General features: G+C 63.1%; 1 protein-coding gene across 1 annotated transcript; it reads right to left on the reverse strand.

The window, feature by feature from the left end:
• Nucleotides 1-401: 401 nt before the first annotated feature.
• RFX5 (regulatory factor X5) lies at nucleotides 402-18358 on the reverse strand. Its single transcript, XM_066206523.1, has 12 exons — nucleotides 18295-18358; nucleotides 16887-17020; nucleotides 16612-16645; nucleotides 16400-16482; nucleotides 14915-15043; nucleotides 13400-13516; nucleotides 12915-12996; nucleotides 11902-12103; nucleotides 10803-10891; nucleotides 7077-9476; nucleotides 5013-7003; nucleotides 402-2331 (listed from the first exon to the last, which is right to left on the reverse strand). Exons 2-12 carry the CDS (start codon nucleotides 17006-17008, stop codon nucleotides 402-404), a joined length of 7179 nt encoding a protein of 2392 aa, XP_066062620.1. The 5' UTR covers nucleotides 17009-17020; nucleotides 18295-18358.
• Nucleotides 18359-19174: the final 816 nt, after the last annotated feature.

Below are 19174 nucleotides of genomic sequence, written 5' to 3' on the forward strand. Positions count from 1 at the left end.
ATGTCCCCTTCCTACTCCCAGTGTCCCCTCCTAGTGTCCATGTCCCCCTCCCCACTCCCAATGTCCCCTTCCTACTCCCAGTGTCCCCTCCCAGTGTCCATGTCCCCCTCCCCACTCCCAATGTCCCCTTCCTACTCCCAGTGTCCCCTCCTAGTGTCCATGTCCCCCTCCCCACTCCCAATGTCCCCTTCCTACTCCCAGTGTCCCCTCCCAGTGTCCATGTCCCCCTCCCCACTCCCAATGTCCCCGTTTCCAGAGTCCCCTCCCAGTGCCCCGTGTCCCACTGCCCGTGTCCCCCTTCCCCACTCCCAGTGTCCCCTCCCCACTCCCCGTGTCCCCTCCCGGTGCCCGGGCTCACACACATGCCGGCCATACTGGAGCCACCGGTGTTTTACTGGTTTTTACTGGTGTGACGCAGACGACGCCGTCCCCGTGCCCGCCCTCGTGTGTCCCCGCGTGTCCCCAAGGGGGGACCCGGCCTGGTCGTGACCTCGCTGTGCCAGCGCCTCCGGTGTCACCCTGGTGCCCGTCCTGCCGTCCCTGATGACGCTGACACGGGCGGGTGTGACGGGCCGGGCGGGTGTGACGGGCCGGGAGGGCGCGGTGGCACTGCCGGGCCTGTCCCCAGTGGTGGTGGCACTGCCGGGCCTGTCCCCAGTGGTGGTGGCACTGCCGGGCCTGTCCCCAGTGGTGGTGGCAGTGCCCCTGGATGGACACTCCCTGACAGGGATGGTGGCACTGCCACCGCCGAGCCTGTCCCCAATGGTGGCACTGCCCCTGGACGGGCATTCTCTGACGGGGACAGTGGCACTGTCCCTGCCTAACCTGTCCCCACCAGGGATGGTGGCACCGTCCCCACCAGGGACGGTGGCACTGTCCCGTCCTGACCAGTCCCTGATGGTGACAGTGATATTGTCCCTGCCTGTCCAGGCCCTGTCAGAAATGGTGGCACCGTCCCCACCAGGGGTGGTGGCACTGTCCCCTCCTGCCCAGTCCCTGTCGGGGACGGTGGCACTGTCCCTCCCTGACCAGTCCCTGATGGTGACAGTGGCACTGTCCCTGCCGTGGAGGCTGGCACTGCCCCTGGGCGGGCACTCCCTGACAGGCATGGTGGCACTGCCACAGGCCAGCGCGACAGGCATGGTGGCACTGCCACAGGCCAGCGTGTCCCCGAGGACCCTGGACTCCACGATGGTGGCCGTCACCCTGGGGATGGACTCCCCGACCAGGACGGTGGCACTGACAAAGACGGGCGTGTCCACGATGGTGGCAGTGCCCCTGGACAGGCTGGACCTGACGGGGACGGTGACACTGCCCAGGATCCTCCTGTCCACCACGCTGCCACTCAGGGTGACCAGAGCGTCCACGATGGTGGCAGTGCCCCGCGACGGGCAGTCCCTGATGGGGACAGCGGCGCTGCCGGCCATGCCGCTGTCCCCAGCCGTGCCACTGGCCCAAAATGGGCTGTCCCTGACAGCGACAGTGGCACTGCTGGGGACTGGCGTGTCCCCAGGGGTGGCACTGTCACTGACCGGCCTGTCCTCAATGGGGATAGTGACAGTGACCGGTCTGTCCTCAAAGGGGACAGTGACCAGTCTGTCCTCAATGGGGACAGTGACCAGTCTGTCCTCAATGGGGACAGTGACCGGTCTGTCCTCAAAGGGGACAGTGACCGGTCTGTCCTCAATGGGGACAGTGACCGGTCTGTCCTCAAAGGGGACAGTGACCGGTCTGTCCTCAATGGGGACAGTGACCAGTCTGTCCTCAATGGGGACAGTGACCGGTCTGTCCTCAAAGGGGACAGTGACCAGTCTGTCCTCAATGGGGACAGTGACCGGTCTGTCCTCAAAGGGGACAGTGACCAGTCTGTCCTCAATGGGGACAGTGACCGGTCTGTCCTCAAAGGGGACAGTGACCGGTCTGTCCTCAAAGGGGACAGTGACCAGTCTGTCCTCAATGGGGACAGTGACCGGTCTGTCCTCAATGGGGACAGTGACACTGCCAGAGACTGGAGTGTCCCCAGGAGTGCCACTGTCCCTGACTGGCCTGTCCTCAATGGGGACAGTGACAGTGACCGGTCTGTCCTCAATGGGGACAGCGGCAGGGACAGTGACCAGCCTGTCCTCAATGGGGACAGTGCCACTGTCACTGACCGGCCTGTCCTCAATGGGGATAGTGACAGTGACCGGCCTGTCCTCAAAGGGGACAGTGACACTGCCGCAGACTGGCATGTCCCTGACGGGGACAGTGGCACTGCTCCTGACCAGCCTGTCCCCAAAGGGGACAGTGGCACTGCTCCTGACCAGCCTGTCCCCAAAGGGGACAGTGGCACTGCCAGAGACCGGCATGTCTCTGATGGGGACAGTGACAGTGACAGTGATGGACCTGTCCTCAATGGGGACAGTGGCACTGCTCCTGCCCGGCCTGTCCCCACTGTCAGTGGCTCTGAGTGACCTGTCCCTGACGGGCATGGTGGCACGAGCCCTGCGTGGCCTGTCCCTAAAGGGGACGGTGGCACTGTCCCTGACCAGCCTGACCCCACCGGCCCTGGGTGACCTGTCCCTGAAGAGGACACTGCCACTGCCCGGCCTGTCCCCACTGCTGCTGGCCCTGGGTGACCTGTCCCTGAAGGGGATGGTGGCACTGCCAGGCCTGTCCCCAATGGTGCCACTGCTCCTGTCCCAGCTGCCACTGGCCCTGGGTGACCTGTCCCTAACAAGGACGGTGGCACTGCCACTGCCAGGCCTGTCCCCAATGGTGCCACTGCTCCTGTCCCAGCTGCCACTGGCCCTGGGTGACCTGTCCCTGATGGGGACACTGCCACTGCCTGACCTGTCCCCAGTAGTGCCACTACTCCTGTCCCAGCTGCCACCAGCCCTGGGTGACCTGTCCCTGATGGGGACACTGCCCCTGCTCTGTCTGTCCCCAGTGGTGACACTGCCCCAGCCCTGCCTGTCCCCAAGGGTGGCACCGCTCCTGCCTGGCCTGTCCCCAGAGGTGGCACTGCCCCTGGCTGCGCTGTCCCTGACAGGGACGGTGGCACTGCCACCGGCTGAGATGTCCCTGATGGGGACAGTGGCACTGACTCTGACCACCCTGTCCCTGAAGGTGCCACTGCCCCTGCCTGGCCTGTCCCTGCTGCCACTATCTCTGGGTGACCTGTCCCTGATGGGGACGGTGGCACTGCCACCACCCAGCCTGTCCCCGCTGCCACTGTCTCTGGGTGACCTGTCCTTGATGGGGCCGGTGGCACTGCCACCACCCAGCCTGTCCCCGCTGCCACTGTCTCTGGGTGACCTGTCCCTGATGGGGACAGTGGCACTGCCACCACCCAGCCTGTCCCCGCTGCCACTATCTCTGGGTGACCTGTCCTTGATGGGGACAGTGGCACTGCCACCACCCAGCCTGTCCCCGCTGCCACTGTCTCTGGGTGACCTGTCCTTGATGGGGACAGTGGCACTGCCACCACCCAGCCTGTCCCCGCTGCCACTGTCTCTGGGTGACCTGTCCTTGATGGGGACAGTGGCACTGCCACCACCCAGCCTGTCCCCGCTGCCACTATCTCTGGGTGACCTGTCCCTGATGGGGACAGTGGCACTGCCACCACCCAGCCTGTCCCCGCTGCCACTATCTCTGGGTGACCTGTCCTTGATGGGGACAGTGGCACTGCCACCACCCAGCCTGTCCCCGCTGCCACTATCTCTGGGTGACCTGTCCCTGATGGGGACGGTGGCACTGCCACCACCCAGCCTGTCCCCGCTGCCACTGTCTCTGGGTGACCTGTCCTTGATGGGGACAGTGGCACTGCCACCACCCAGCCTGTCCCCGCTGCCACTGTCTCTGGGTGACCTGTCCCTGATGGGGACAGTGGCACTGCCACCACCCAGCCTGTCCCCGCTGCCACTATCTCTGGGTGACCTGTCCTTGATGGGGACAGTGGCACTGCCACCACCCAGCCTGTCCCCGCTGCCACTATCTCTGGGTGACCTGTCCCTGATGGGGACAGTGGCACTGCCACCACCCAGCCTGTCCCCGCTGCCACTGTCTCTGGGTGACCTGTCCTTGATGGGGACGGTGGCACTGCCACCGCCCAGCCTGTCCCCGCTGCCACTGTCTCTGGGTGACCTGTCCTTGATGGGGACAGTGGCACTGCCACCGCCCAGCCTGTCCCCGCTGCCACTGTCTCTGGGTGACCTGTCCTTGATGGGGACAGTGGCACTGCCACCACCCAGCCTGTCCCCGCTGCCACTATCTCTGGGTGACCTGTCCTTGATGGGGACAGTGGCACTGCCACCACCCGGCCTGGCCCCAGTGGTGGCCCTGTCCCTGACAGGGATGGTGGCACTGCCCCGGCCCGGCCTGTCCCCAGTGCCACTGTCTCTGGGTGACCTGTCCCTGATGGGGACACTCCCACTGCCCCTGACCAACCTGTCCCCAGCGGTGGCACCGTCCCTGGCTGGACTGTCCCTGACAGGGATGGTGGCACTGCTCCTGCTGGGCCTGTCCCCAGTGCCACTGTCTCTGGGTGACCTGTCCCTGGTGGGGATGGTGGCACTGCCACCACCCAGCCTGTCCCTGACAGGGACGGTGACACTGGTAGCGACAGGCCTGTCCCCAATAGTGCCACTGTCCCTTGGTGAGGTGACCCTGACAGGGACGGTGGCACTGCTGGTGACAGGCCTGTCCCCAATAGTGCCACTGTCCCTTGGTGATGAGACCCTGACAGGGACGGTGGCACTGCTGGTGACAGGCCTGTCCCCAGTCGTCCCACTGTCCCTTGGTGAGGTGACCCTGACAGGGACGGTGGCACTGCCACTGACAGGCCTGTCCCCAATAGTGCCACTGGCCCTGGGTGAGGTGACCCTGACAGGGACGGTGACACTGGTAGCGACAGGCCTGTCCCCAATAGTGCCACTGGCCCTGGGTGAGGTGACCCTGACAGGGACGGTGGCACTGCTGGTGACAGGCCTGTCCCCAATAGTGCCACTGTCCCTTGGTGAGGTGACCCTGACAGGGACGGTGGCACTGCTGGTGACAGGCCTGTCCCCAGGGCTGCTGGCCCTGGATGAGCTGTCCTTACTGGGGACAGTGGCACTGCTGGTGACCGGCTTGTCCCTGACAGGGACGGTGGCACTGCCGGTGACAGGCCTGTCCCCAGTGGTGGCATCACCCCTGGCTGCGCTGTCCTTGACAGGGACGCTGGCACTGCCACCACCTCGGCTGTCCCTGACAGGGAGGGTGTCACTGCCACTGACCGGCTTTTCCTTGACAGGGACAGTGGCACTGCCACCAGCCGGGCTGTCCTTGATGGGGACGGTGGCACTGCCAGTGACAGGCATGTCCCCAATAGTGCCATCGGCCCTGGGTGAGCTGTCCCTGACGGGGACAGTGGCACTGCCAGTGACTGGCTTGTCCCTGACAGGGATGGTGGCACTGTCCTGGGATGAGCTGTCCCTGACAGGGACAGTGGCACTGCCACCAGCTGGGCTGTCCTTGGTGGGAATGGTGGCACTCCTGGTGACAGGCCTGTCCCCAGTGGTGGCACTGCCCTGCGATGAGCTGACAGGGACAGGGACAGTGCCACTGCCACCAGCCATGGAGACAGTGGCACTCCTGGTGACAGGCCTGTCCCTAACAGTGCCACTCCCCCTGGAGGAGCTGTCCTGACTGGGGACAGTGGCACTGCCACTGACCGCCTTGTCCTTGATGGGGACAGTGGCACTGCCACCAGCTGGGCCGTCCGTGGTGGGAATGGTGGCACTGCCAGTGACAGGCCTGTCCCCAGTGGTGGCACTGTCCTGGGATGAGCTGTCCTTAGCAGGGACACTGGCACTGACAGGGAGGGTGGCACTGCCACTGACCGGCTTGTCCTTGATGGGGACAGTGGCACTGCCACAAGCCGGGCTGTCCTTGGTGGGAATGGTGGCACTCCTGGTGACAGGCCTGTCCCCAACAGTGCCAGCACCCCCGGAGGAGGTGTCCTTGACAGGGATGGTGGCACTGCCACTGGCTGGCCTGTCCCCAGGGGTGGCACTGCCCTGGGATGAGGTGTCCTTAACAGGGACACTGGCACTGCCACCGGCCGGGCTGTCCCTGACGGGGACAGTGACATCACTGATTGGCCTGTCCCCAGTGGTGGCACTAGTCCTGGGTGAGCTGTCCTTGACAGGGATGGTGGCACTGCCACTGACTGGCCTGTCCCCAGTGGTGGCACTGCCGCTGGCCAGATTGTCCTTGACAGGGACAGTGGCACTGCCACCAGCTGAGATGTCCCTGATGGGAATGGTGGCACTCCTGGTGACAGGCCTGTCCCCAGTAGTGTCACTGGCCCTGGCTGCACTGTCCTGAACAGGGACAGTGGCACTGCCACCAGCTGGGCTGTCCTTGACAGGGACAGTGACACTCCTGGTGACTGGTCTGTCCCCAGTGGTGGCACTGGCCTTGGAGGAGCTGTCCTTACTGGGGACAGTGGCACTGCCACCAGCCGGGCTGTCCCTGCTGGGAATGGCGGCACTCCTGGTGACAGGCCTGTCCCCAGCAGTGCCACTGCCCCTGAATGAGCTGTCCTTACTGGGCACAGTGGCACTGCCACCAGCCGGGCTGTCCCTGATGGGGACAGTGGCACTCCTGGTGACTGGTCTGTCCCCAATAGTGCCACTGACCCTGGGCGAGCTGTCCTGACCGGGGACAGTGGCACTGCCACCACCTCGGCTGTCCCTGACAGGGACGGTGGCACTGCCACCAGCCGGGCTGTCCCTGGTGGGAACGGTGGCACTCCTGGTGACAGGCCTGTCCCCAGTGGCGGCCCTGCCCTGGGATGAGCTGTCCTTGACAGGGACAGTGGCACTGCCACCACCTCGGCTGTCCCTGACAGGGACGGTGGCACTCCTGGTGACAGGCCTGTCCCCAGTGGTGGCCCTGCCCTGGGATGAGCTGTCCCTGACAGGGATGGTGGCACTGCCACCAGCTGGGCTGTCCTTGATGGGAATGGTGGCACTCCTGGTCACCGGCCTGTCCCCAGTGCCACCAGCCCTGGCTGCGCTGTCCCTGACAGGGACGGTGGCACTGCCACTGACCGGCTTTTCTTTGACAGGGACAGTGGCACTGCCACCAGCCGGGCTGTCCCTGTCAGGGACAGTGGCACTCCTGGTGACAGGCCTGTCCCCAGTGGTGGCACTGGCTCTGGATGGACTGTCCTTAACAGGGACAGTGGCACTGCCACCAGCCATGGGGATGGTGGCACTCCTGGTGACAGGCCTGTCCCCAGTGGTGGCACTGGGCCTGGATGAGCTGTCCCTGATAGGGGTGGTGGCACTCCTGGTGACAGGCCTGTCCTCAGTGGTGGCCCTGCCCCTGGAGGAGCTGTCCTTGCTGGGGACAGTGGCACTGCCACTGACCGGCTTGTCCCTGACAGGGACAGTGGCACTCCTGGTGACAGGCCTGTCCCCAGCAGTGCCACTGCTCCTGGATGGACTGTCCTTGACAGGGACAGTGCCACTGCCACCAGCCATGGGGACACTGGCGCTCCTGGTGACAGGCCTGTCCCCAACAGTGCCACTAGGCCTGGAGGAGCTGTCCTTGACAGGGACAGTGGCACTGCCACCAGCTGAGATGTCCCTGATGGGAATGGTGACACTCCTGGTGACAGGCCTGTCCCCAACAGTGCCACTGGCCCTGGGCGAGCTGTCCCTGACAGGGACGGTGGCACTGCCACTGACCGGCCTGTCCCCAATGTCACTGACCCTGGCTGGGCTGTCCCCAGTGGTGGCACTGCCACTGACCGGCCTGTCCCCAGTGTCACTGTCCCTGTGTGAGCTGTCCCTGACAGGGACAGTGGCACTCTCAGAGACGGGCTTGTCCCCAGTGGTGGCACTGACTGTGACAGGCCTGTCCCCAGTGTCACTGGCCCTGGCTGGGCTGTCCTTAACGGGGGTGGTGGCACTCTCAGTGACCGGCCCGTCCTCACTGGTGGCACTGACTGTGACAGGCCTGTCCCCAATGTCACTGGCCACAGGTGAGCTGTCCTGGACAGGGATGGTGGCACTGCCAATGTCTGGTTTGTCCCTCACAGGGACAGTGACACTGCCTGTGACTGGCTTGTCACTGACAGGGACAGTGGCAGTGCCACCAACAGGAGAGCCACCACCGGGGATGGTGGCACTGTCATTGACTACGCTGTCCCCAGCTGAGCTGTCCCCAAGGAGAGCAGTGGCACTGCCACCGCCAGGAGAGCCACCACCAGGGACACTGGCACTGACCGGCCTGTCCCCAAGGGGGATGGTGGCACTGTCCCCAGCTGGGCTGTCCCCAAGAGGGACGGTGGCACTGCCACTGACTGAGCTGTCCCCAAGGGGAACAGTGGCACTGTCCCCAGCTGAGCTGTCCCCAAGAGGGGCAGTGGCAGTGCCATTGACCACACTGTCCCCAAGGGAGATGGTGACATTGCCACTGACCGCAGCGTCCCCAAGGGGGACAGCGGCACTTCCCTCAGCTGAGCTGTCCCCAAGTGGGACGGTGGCACTGCCACTGACCACACTGTCCCCAAGGGAGATGGTGACATTGCCATTGACCGCAGCGTCCCCAAGGGGGACAGCGGCACCTCCGGTGTCCGAGATGTCCACGAGGAAGAGGGTGACAGTGTCACCGTCTGGGCCGTCCCCAAGAGCGACGGTGGCACTGCCATCCACCCCACCGGTGGCACTGCCATCCACCACGGCGTCCCCGAGGGGGACGAGGCCGCTTGCCCCAGCTGGGCTGCCCACGAGGGGCACGGTGGCGCTGCCACCGCCCGCGCTGTCCCCAAGGGCCACGGTGGCACCGTCCCCAAGCGACGCGGCCACACCGCCGCCGTCCCCGCCACCCGCCGCGTCACCGTCCACCTCCGCGTCCTCCCCAGCCCCGTCCCCGTCCCCAACACCCCCGGTGACACCGCCGCTCCCTCGAGGAGGCGACTCCCCGCCCTCGTCCCCCTTGGCGACATCCCCGTCCTCCTCCGGCCTCTTCCTGGGCCTCCCCCTCCTCCTCTTGGTGGCCGCCGTGTCCCCCCCTCCTCCTCCTCCTCCTCCTCCCTCCGAGGGACGCTTGGTGGCCTTCCCGTGCCGCTGTCCCTCGCTGTCCCCGCCCGGCCGGGGGCTCTCGGGGACCCCCAGGGCTCCGGGCAGCAGCACGTTGAGCACGGGGATGGCGGCCGGGGGGCTGAGGACGCCGGGGGGCAGCGGCAGCGCCACCTTCACCGCGCCGCCCGCCAGCTTGGGGACGAGCACGGGAGGGCACGGGCGCGCCGGGCTGGCGGCGGGGGTGGCGGGGGGACGCTCCTGGGGGGACACTCGGGGCAGCAGCAGGGGCAGGCGGGCCACCAGCGCGTTCACCTGCGGGCTGCTGGGGCCGGCGGAGGCCTTGGCGGGCTCCGGCGCTTTCTTCTTGTCCGGCCGCGGTGGTTGGGCTTGGTGGCCTTTGGGGACAGCGTCCTTCTTGGCCTGTGGGGACAAGCATGCGTGTCACCGAACGGGACTTGGAGACAGACGGATCCGCGTAGATAGACGGAGCGATGGATAAACACGTTAATATACGCACGCGCGTACGTAAAGCTAGAGGTGTATGTAGATAAAGATTAGATAAGATGGATAAATATATTAATATACGCACGCACATATATAAAGCTACAGGTATACATAGAAACAGATTAGATAAGATGGATAGATAAATATATTAATATATGCACGCACAGATATAAAGCGATAGATATATATAGATATAGATTAGATAAGATGGATAGATAAATATATTAATATATGCATGCACATATATAAAGCTATAGATATATATAGATACAGATTAGATAAGATGGAGAGATAAATACATTAATATACACACACACAGATATAAAGCTATAGATATATATAGATATAGATTAGATAAGATGGATAGATAAATATATTAATATACACACGCACATATATAAAGCTATAGGTATATATAGATACAGATTAGATAAGATGGAGAGATAAATATATTAATATATGTACGCACATATATAAAGTTAGAGATATATATAGATACAGATTAGATAAGATGGATAGATAGATAAATATATTAATACACACACGCACATATATAAAGCTATAGATACATATAGGTACAGATTAGATATAGATTAACAGATGTAGATAGATAGAGAGATATATAGTGCTATAAATGTTATATAGATTTCAGATATATAGATATGTATCAATTTAGATACAGATGGAGATAGGGATATATAAAAATATATATTAAACAGATATAGATAAAGATAGAGAGATATATGGTGCTATAAATGTTATATAGATTACAGATATATAGATATGTATCAATTTAGATATAGATCCAGATAGATAAAAAATATATAAATATATATATAAATACGTATACACCTATATATAAATATTTATAGATATACATAGGCATATCTATATAATTACACAGCATCTCTATAATTTTATAGATATATATATAGAAATATACAGTACTATAAACGTTATAAAGTTTGCTTTATATATGGATACATGCAGATATATGTATATATAGATATACAGAGAGATACGTATACCTATATATCTATATATCCATAGATACAGATATCGATACAGAGATACCTCTAGAGATATCTACAGATAAACGCAGCGTTACAGCTGTCACGGAGTCAAAGATACGGACGCACAGATAAGGATATGGATCCGTAGGGTAAAGATACAGACACACGTGGCCTCGGGAGGGAGGGAGGTGACATCGGGGTCGGTGTCACCCGGCTCGGGGGGTCTCACCTGCTCCGCGCTCTCCGCGGCGTCCAGGCCGTTCTTTTTGGGGGCTGCCGGAGCCCCCCGAGGCTCCTGGGGGGCCTTGTCCGGGTTCTCTGCGGGACACGGGGACGTCACTGGGGTGGCAGGGGACACCGCGGGTGGGGAACGAAGTGCCAGCCCCATAGGGTGGTGACAGTGTCCCCAAGGGTGTGACAGTGTCCCCAAGGGGGTCCCACTGTCCCCAAGGGACTGACAATGTCCCTAGAGGGGTAACAATGGCCCCAAGGGACTGACGGTGTCCCCAAGGGTCTGCCAGCCCCCCAGGGCGGTCCCACTGTCCCCAAGGGCAGTACCACTGTCCCCAAGGGTCTGCCAGCCCCCCAGGGCGGTCCCACTGTCCCCAAGGGCAGTACCACTGTCCCCAAGGGTCTGCCAGCCCCCCAGGGCGGTCCCACTGTCCCCAAGGGCAGTACCAATGTCCCCAAGGAGGTCCCACTGTCCCCAGGGGAGCTCCAGCCCCCCAGGGAGGTACCAGTGTCCCCAAGGGCGGTACCACTGTCCCCAAGGGGGTCCCACTGTCCCCAGGGGAGCTCCAGCCCCCCAGGGTGATCCCACTGTCCCCAAGGGCAGTACCACTGTCCCCAAGGGGGTCCCACTGTCCCCAGGGGAGCTCCAGCCCCCCAGGGAGGTACCAGTGTCCCCAAGGGCAGTACCACTGTCCCCAAGGGGGTCCCACTGTCCCCAAGGGCAGTACCAATGTCCCCAAGGAGGTCCCACTGTCTCCAGGGGAGCTCCAGCCCCCCAGGGTGGTCCCACTGTCCCCAAGGGGGTCCCACTGTCCCTAAGGGGGTCCCACTGTCCCCAAGGGAGTTTCAGGCCCCCAGGGCGGTCCCACTGTCCCCAAGGGGGGTGCCACTGTCCCCAAGGGGGTCCCAGTGTCCCCAACGGTCTGCCAGCCCCCCAGGGTGGTCCCACTGTCCCCAAGGGGGGTGCCAATGCCCCACAACGAGGTCCCAGTGTCCCCAAGGTGGGTGGCAATGTCCCCAGAGGAGTTCCAGCCCCCCGGGGCGGCGCCACCGTCCCCAGGGGTGCCAGGGCCGCGTCCCCGGCGTCCCCAGCGGACCTGAGAGCACCATGGCCATGAGCAGGTCGGCGCGGGCGCCGCGGGAGCTGATGATGTGCTGCTGCAGCAGGAACTGCGCCACCTCCACGATGTTGTTGAAGGAACGCTTGAGGATCTTCTCGGCCCAGTCACAGGTGAGGGCGCAGGCGGCCTCCATCACCTCAGCGCTGTAGGACTGCACCAGCTCGGCCAGCTCCGACTGCTGGGGACAGGGACAGGGACGTCAGAGTGGGGACAGGGACATGAGAGAGGGGACAGTGCCATCAGACAGGGGACAGGGACATCAGAGAGGGGACACCGTCACCTCAGCGCTGTAGGACTGCACCAGCTCGGCCAGCTCCGACTGCTGGGGACAGGGACAGGGACGTCAGAGCGGGGACAGGGACAGGGACAGGGACATCAGAGCAGGGACAGGGACATCAGACAGGGGACAGGGACATGAGAGAGGGGACAGTGCCATCAGAGCGGGGACAATGCCATCAGACAGGGGACAGGGACATCAGAGCAGGGACAGGGACATCAGAGAGGGGACAGGGACATGAGAGAGGGGACAGGGATGTCAGACAGGGGACAGGGACATCAGAGAGGGGACACCGTCACAGTGCTGTAGGACTGCACCAGCTCGGCCAGCTCCAACTGCTGGGGACAGGGACAGATGACAGGGACACGGACAGGGACAGGGGAAAGGGACAGGGACAGGGACAGGGACAGGGGACATCAGAGCGGGGACACCGTCACCTCGCTGCTGTAGGTGTGCACCAACACGCATCCCATCCCATCCCACAGATCCCATGAATAATCCCATAAATCCTATCCCATAAATGACCCCATAAATCTCATGGATCCCATCAATCCCATGGATCCCATAAATGACCCCATAAATCTCATGGATCCCATCAATCCCATAAATCCCATGGATCCCATAAATGACCCCATATATCTCATGGATCCCATCAATCCCATGGATCCCATGGATCCCATAAATGACCCCATAAATCCCCCCCGGGACTCACGGTCTCGGTGACTTTGAGGTCCAGGCTGGGCAGGGGAGGAAGGCTGACCACGGTCTTCCTCCGGATGCCGCCGTAGCAGTACGTGGGGAAGGGTCAAGGAGTTTTACCCGGCACGGAAAACTGGGAAGGAAGCCCTGGAGAAACCCTCGGGAATGGGGGGAAAAATGGGGAAAAAACGGGGGGAAAAATGGAGAAAAAAAAGATGGGGAAAAACCCCAGGGAAAAAAAATAGGGAAAAATAGGAGAAAACTGGAAAAATGGGGAAACGGGAAAACAACAGAGGGAAAAAAAAAAGGGGGGAAAACAAGGGAAAAAATGTGAAAAAAAGGAAAAAAAAAAAGGGAAAAAAACAGAAAAAAAAAACCTGGAAAGAAATGGGAAACAACGGGAAAAAAAAAGGGAAACAACAGGGAAAAACTGGGGAAGCCAGGGCAAACCGGGAAAAGCAGCATCTGCCTGCAGGAATTGCATCCGGGGAAGGATATTTGGACTGCCCGCGGCCCCCCAGGCGCCGGGCCTTGATGTTGGGGAAGATCTCGCGGATGATTTTGCCGAAGTTGGCCGTGCTCAGCGGGCGGCAGCCGAGATTGTCACAGTAACGCCTGCGCCCAGGGACACGGGACGTCAGCGCGTGGGGACGGGGGACACGGGGACACGGGGACATGGGACAGCGGGACAGGGGACACGGGGACAGGGGACATGGGACGTCAGCGCGTGCGGACGGGGGACACGGGGACACGGGACACGGAGACATGGGACAGCGGGACAGGGGACACGGGGACAGGGGACACGGGACGTCAGCGCGTGTGGACGGGGGACACGGGGACACGGGACACGGAGACATGGGACAGCGGGACAGGGGACACGGGGACAGGGGACACGGGACGTCAGCGCGTGGGGACGGGGGACACGGGACACGGGGACATGGGACAGCGGGACAGGGGACACGGGGACAGGGGACACGGGACGTCAGCGCGTGGGGACGGGGGACACGGGGACACGGGGACATGGGACAGCGGGACAGGGGACACGGGGACAGGGGACATGGGACGTCAGCGCGTGCGGACGGGGGACACGGGACACGGGGACATGGGACAGCGGGACAGGGGACACGGGGACAGGGGACACGGGACGTCAGCGCGTGGGGACGGGGGACACGGGGACACGGGACACGGAGACATGGGACAGCGGGACAGGGGACACGGGGACAGGGGACACGGGACGTCAGCGCGTGGGGACGGGGGACACGGGACACGGGGACACAGAGACATGGGACAGCGGGACAGGGGACACGGGGACAGGGGACATGGGACGTCAGCGCGTGCGGACGGGGGACACGGGACACGGGGACACAGAGACATGGGACAGCGGGACAGGGGACACGGGGACAGGGGACACGGGACGTCAGCGCGTGTGGACGGGGGACACGGGGACACGGGACACGGAGACATGGGACAGCGGGACGGGGACACGGGGACAGGGGACACGGGACGTCAGCGCGTGGGGACGGGGGACACGGGACACGGGGACATGGGACAGCGGGACAGGGGACACGGGACGTCAGCGCGTGCGGACAGGGGACACGGGACACGGGGACATGGGGACATGGGGACATGGGACAGGGGACACAGGACATCAGTGTGTGGGGACAGGGGACACGGGGACACGGGACATCAGCGCGTGGGGACAGCGGGACACGGGGACATGGGACACGGGACAGCGGGACAGGGGACATCAGCGTGTGGGGACAGGGGACATTGGGACAGGGGGACAGTGGGACAGGGGGACAGGGGACATCAGCGCGTGGGGACATGGGACATCAGGGCAGGGGGACATGGAATGTCAGGATATGGGGACATGGGACACTAGGACACGGGGACACCAGGACACAGGGTCCCAAGAGACACGGGGACATGGGATCTCAGGATGGGGGGCATGGGGACATCGGGACATGGGGACAGCGGGGCGCGGCGCCGCGTGTCCCCGGCCCCCGGGCTCACTTGTAGGCGTCGTAGACGTCCTGCTTGGGCAGGCAGGTGTCGCCGTGCTCCTCCAGGTGGTTGCGGATCCAGCTGCAGGCGTGCATGTGCTCCGCCGTGCCCAGAGAGCTCAGCTCCGCGCTGCCGCCGCTGAGGGGACGGCCACAGGGGACGGGGACAGGGACGGGATGGGATGGGGACAGGGAAAAGGAAAGGGACAGGGACAGGGGACGGGGACAGGGACGGGATGGGATGGGGACAGGGAAAAGGAAAGGGACAGGGACAGGGGACGGGGACAGGGACGGGGACAGGGAAAAGGAAAGGGACAGGGACAGGGGACAGGGACAGGGATGGGATGGGGACAGGGAAAAGGAAAGGGACGGCCACAGGGGACGGGGACAGGGACGGGGACAGGGAAAAGGAAAGGGACAGGGACAGGGGACAGGGACAGGGATGGGATGGGGACAGGGAAAAGGAAAGGGACGGCCACAGGGGACGGGGACAGGGATGGGATGGGGACAGGGAAAAGGAAAGGGACGGCCACAGGGGACGGGGACAGGGATGGGGACAGGGAAAAGGAAAGGGACGGCCACAGGGGACGGGGACAGGGACGGGATGGGATGGGGACAGGGAAAAGGAAAGGGACGGCCACAGGGGACAGGGACAGGGATGGGATGGGGACAGGGAAAAGGAAAGGGACAGGGAACAGGGAGAGGGACAGGGGACAGGGGAAGGGACAGGGGACAGCAGGGGACAGAGATGGGGACAGGCATAGGGATAAGGATAGAGATGGGACAGGGAAAAGGGACAGGGAAAGAGATGGCTCAGGGATGGGGACAGCGACACAGGGACAGGGGACAGGGATGGGACAGGGAAAGGGAACGGGAAAGGGACAGGACACGGACACGGACAGGGACAGGGACAGGGACGAGAGGCTGTTGGCATCTCTGTGTGCTGGCCCTGGTGTGACCGCGCTGTACCAGCTCCAGCCTGTCCCATCCCACCCCACCCCACAGATCCCACCCCATGGATCCCATCCCGTGGATCCCATCCCGTGGATCCCATCCCGTGGATCCCATCCCCACTGATCCCACCCCACAGATCCCACCCCACAGATCCCACCCCACCGATCCCATCCCACCGATCCCACCCCATGGACCCCACCCCATGGACCCCACCCCACCGATCCCTCCCCACAGATCCCACCCCACGGATCCCATCCCATGGATCCCATCCCGTGGATCCCATCCCTACAGATCCCACCCCACAGATCCCACCCCACGGAGCCCACCCCACGGAGCCCACCCCACGGACCCCACCCCACGGACCCCACCCCACGGACCCCACCCCACGGATCCCACCCCACCGACCCCACCCCACGGACCCCACCCCACGGATCCCACCCCACGGATCCCACCCCACCGACCCCACCCCACGGATCCCACCCCACCGATCCCACCCCACGGATCCCACCCCACGGATCCCACCCCACGGATCCCACCCCACCTCTTCTCGCCCAGGCTGGGCCCCGAGGGCAGCTGCAGGTACAGGTAGAGTTTGTCACTGTCCGAGAACTTCTGCACGTCCTGCTGCTCCCCAGGGGACACCGGGAGGGGACAAAGGGACAGGGACAAGGCTCAGGATCCGCCGGGATCGCCCCCAAAAACCCCAGGAAAATCCTGGGAATTCCCAGGCCGGCGTTCCAGGGAAACACTCACCAGGATGGAGTCCACCTTGCTCTGCACGGATTTGCTGCGGGACAGAGGGCAAAGGTCAGGGATGATCCCAAAAAAACCCCCGGGAATTCCCAAAATTCCCAAAAATCCCACTGCCCATCCCATGCTGCCCCCCCCCCCATCCCCAGTTTGGGGGGGCTCTCCAGGAATTCCCAAAATCCCCCGAATTCCTGGAATTCCCCAAGCCCATCCCATGCCCCCACTTTGGGGAACTCTGCAGGAACTCCCGGAATTCCCGGAATTCCCGCTGCCCTTACGAGATGTTTCCCCGCAGCTCCTGGAGCAGCGTGCTGGACTCGGTGGCGCCGCCCCGGGCACCTCCAGGTGACAAAGTGACCTTCCTGCCACCACCTCTGGTCGCCAGCTCCTCGTCAGCCATGGCAGCCGAGTCCTGACGGGAACGGGGAGGGGGAGAAAACTGGGAATTTTAGTGAAAACCGGGAAAAAATCCCGGTTTATGGGTTATAGAGGGGAATGTGTGAGGCGCTGGAAAGGGGATGGGGACATCGCCGGTGGGCCTGGCAGGGGACATGGGGACATGGGACAGCAGGACAGGGACATGGGGACATCGGACAGCAGGACAGGGACATGGGACAGCAGGACAGGGACATGGGGACATGGGACAGCAGGACAGGGACATGGGACAGCAGGACAGGGGGACATGGGGACAGCTGGACACGGACATGGGAACACGGGACAGCAGGACACGGACATGGGGACATGGGACAGCAGGACAGGGGGATGTGGGGACATGGGGACAGCAGGACAGGGACATGGGACAGCTGGACACGGACATGGGGACATGGGACAGCAGGACATGGACATGGAACAGCAGGACACGGACATGGGGACATGGGACAGCAGGACATGGACATGGAACAGCAGGACACGGACATGGGGACATGGGACAGCAGGACACGGACATGGGAACAGCAGGACAGGCGGACATGGGGACAGCTGGACACGGACATGGGGACATGGGACAGCAGGACAGGCGGACATGGGACAGCAGGACAGGCGGACATGGGGACAGCTGGACACGGACATGGGGACAGCTGGACACGGACATGGGGACATGGGACAGCAGGACAGGGACATGGGACAGCAGGACACGGACATGGGGACATGGGACAGCAGGACAGGGGGATGTGGGGACAGCTGGACACGGACATGGGAACATGGGGACAGCAGGACAGGGACATGGGGACATGGGATAGCTGGACAGGGACATGGGGACAGCAGGACAGCAGGACAGGGGGATGTGGGGACATGGGAGATCAGGACAGGGGTCTCCAGGGACAGTTCCCAGGGGCGTGGGGACCCGGGAATACGGGGACATGGGGACACCAGGAAGAGACCCACAGGGCCACCAGGAACAGATCCCCCGGGACATGGGGACACGGCACACCGGGAAACGACCTCCGAGTCCACGGCGACACGGGGACATGCGCCACCAGGAAGTGACCCTCGGGGGCGGCGAGGCCGCCGGAAGCGACCCTCGGGGCCACCGCCGCCCTCCGCGCCCTCCCCCGCGGCCCCGGCGCGACCCCCGCGCTCCGCACCCGGGGCGGGAGCGGCGGCCGGGACCCCCCCTCGCCCCGCAGCCCACCCGGGGGTGTCGCCGGGGTGTCCCCAGCCCTGTCCCCTCCCCAGCCCCGCACCCACCTGGTCCCGTCCTACTCGGGGGGAGGGAGGGGGGGGGTCCCGGAAAAGGGGGAGGGGAGGGGGTCCCGCCACGTGCCCCGCGCCCCCCGCGCGAACCGAAAGTGGGCGCGCCCCCCCCCCCCCCCCCGGGCTGGCCGCGCGCGCGGACCTTTCTTTTTTTTCTGATTGGCCGCGGCTCCGCTGGTCTGCCCGGATACGGCCGCGCCGGCGGCTCTGATTGGCTGAGCCGGCCTCCCGCCCGCCCCCCCCCCTCCGCCGCCTTTCCCGGCAGCGCCCGGATGGGGAGGGGGCGGGAGGGGCTGAAATCTGCCTGGCAACAGCGATCTGATTGGTCGGGGTGGGCGGGGCGGCGGGAGGGGAGGCGGGTGTGAGGTGAGCGTGCAAATGGGGGGGGCGGGGGGGGGTCACGAGTGTGAGTGTGCAAGGGTGCGTCACGTGCGTGTGCGTCACGTGCGTGCGTGCGAGGGGGCGGGAGGTGAGTGTGCAAGGGGCGGGGTCACGTGCCCGGGGTTGTGCAACGCGGGGGGGGGGGGGCGTGTCGAGCGCGCGGCGCGTGCGCGGGGGGCGTGCAAGGCGCGTGCAAGGAGCAGGAAAAAGGGAGGGGTTTCCTTTGGATTTATTTCGTCCGACTCCCGGAGTCCCCGAATTGCCGAATCCCGGGGGATCACAGGCAGAGGTCGGTGGTGCAGTCCCCCGCATTCCCACATTCCCAACTCTTGGAATTCCCAAAATCCCGAATCCTGAATTCCCCGATTCCCGGGGGGATCTCACAGCCAGATGTCAGAGGTGCAGTCCCCCATTCCCGAATTCCCGAACTCCTGAATTCCCAAATTCCCCCCAAAATCCGCAAAAATTCCCAAAGAATTCCCGGAATTCCCAA

This window comes from Chamaea fasciata, unplaced genomic scaffold, assembly GCF_029207755.1.
Source record: "Chamaea fasciata isolate MVZ Bird 193981 ecotype frontalis unplaced genomic scaffold, bChaFas1.0.hap1 SCAF_31, whole genome shotgun sequence".
Classification (NCBI taxonomy): domain Eukaryota; kingdom Metazoa; phylum Chordata; class Aves; order Passeriformes; family Sylviidae; genus Chamaea; species Chamaea fasciata.

Coding starts and splice junctions, on each gene's coding strand:
- RFX5 (XM_066206523.1), bottom strand. CDS start 17,008: ATGGCTGACGAGGAGCTGGCGACCAGAGGTGGTGGCAGGAAGGTCACT. Junction 16,646..16,886: donor GAGCTGCGGGGAAACATCTC/GTAAGGGCAGCG, acceptor TCTGTCCCGCAG/CAAATCCGTGCAGAGCAAGG. Junction 16,483..16,611: donor GCAAGGTGGACTCCATCCTG/GTGAGTGTTTCC, acceptor CCTGGGGAGCAG/CAGGACGTGCAGAAGTTCTC.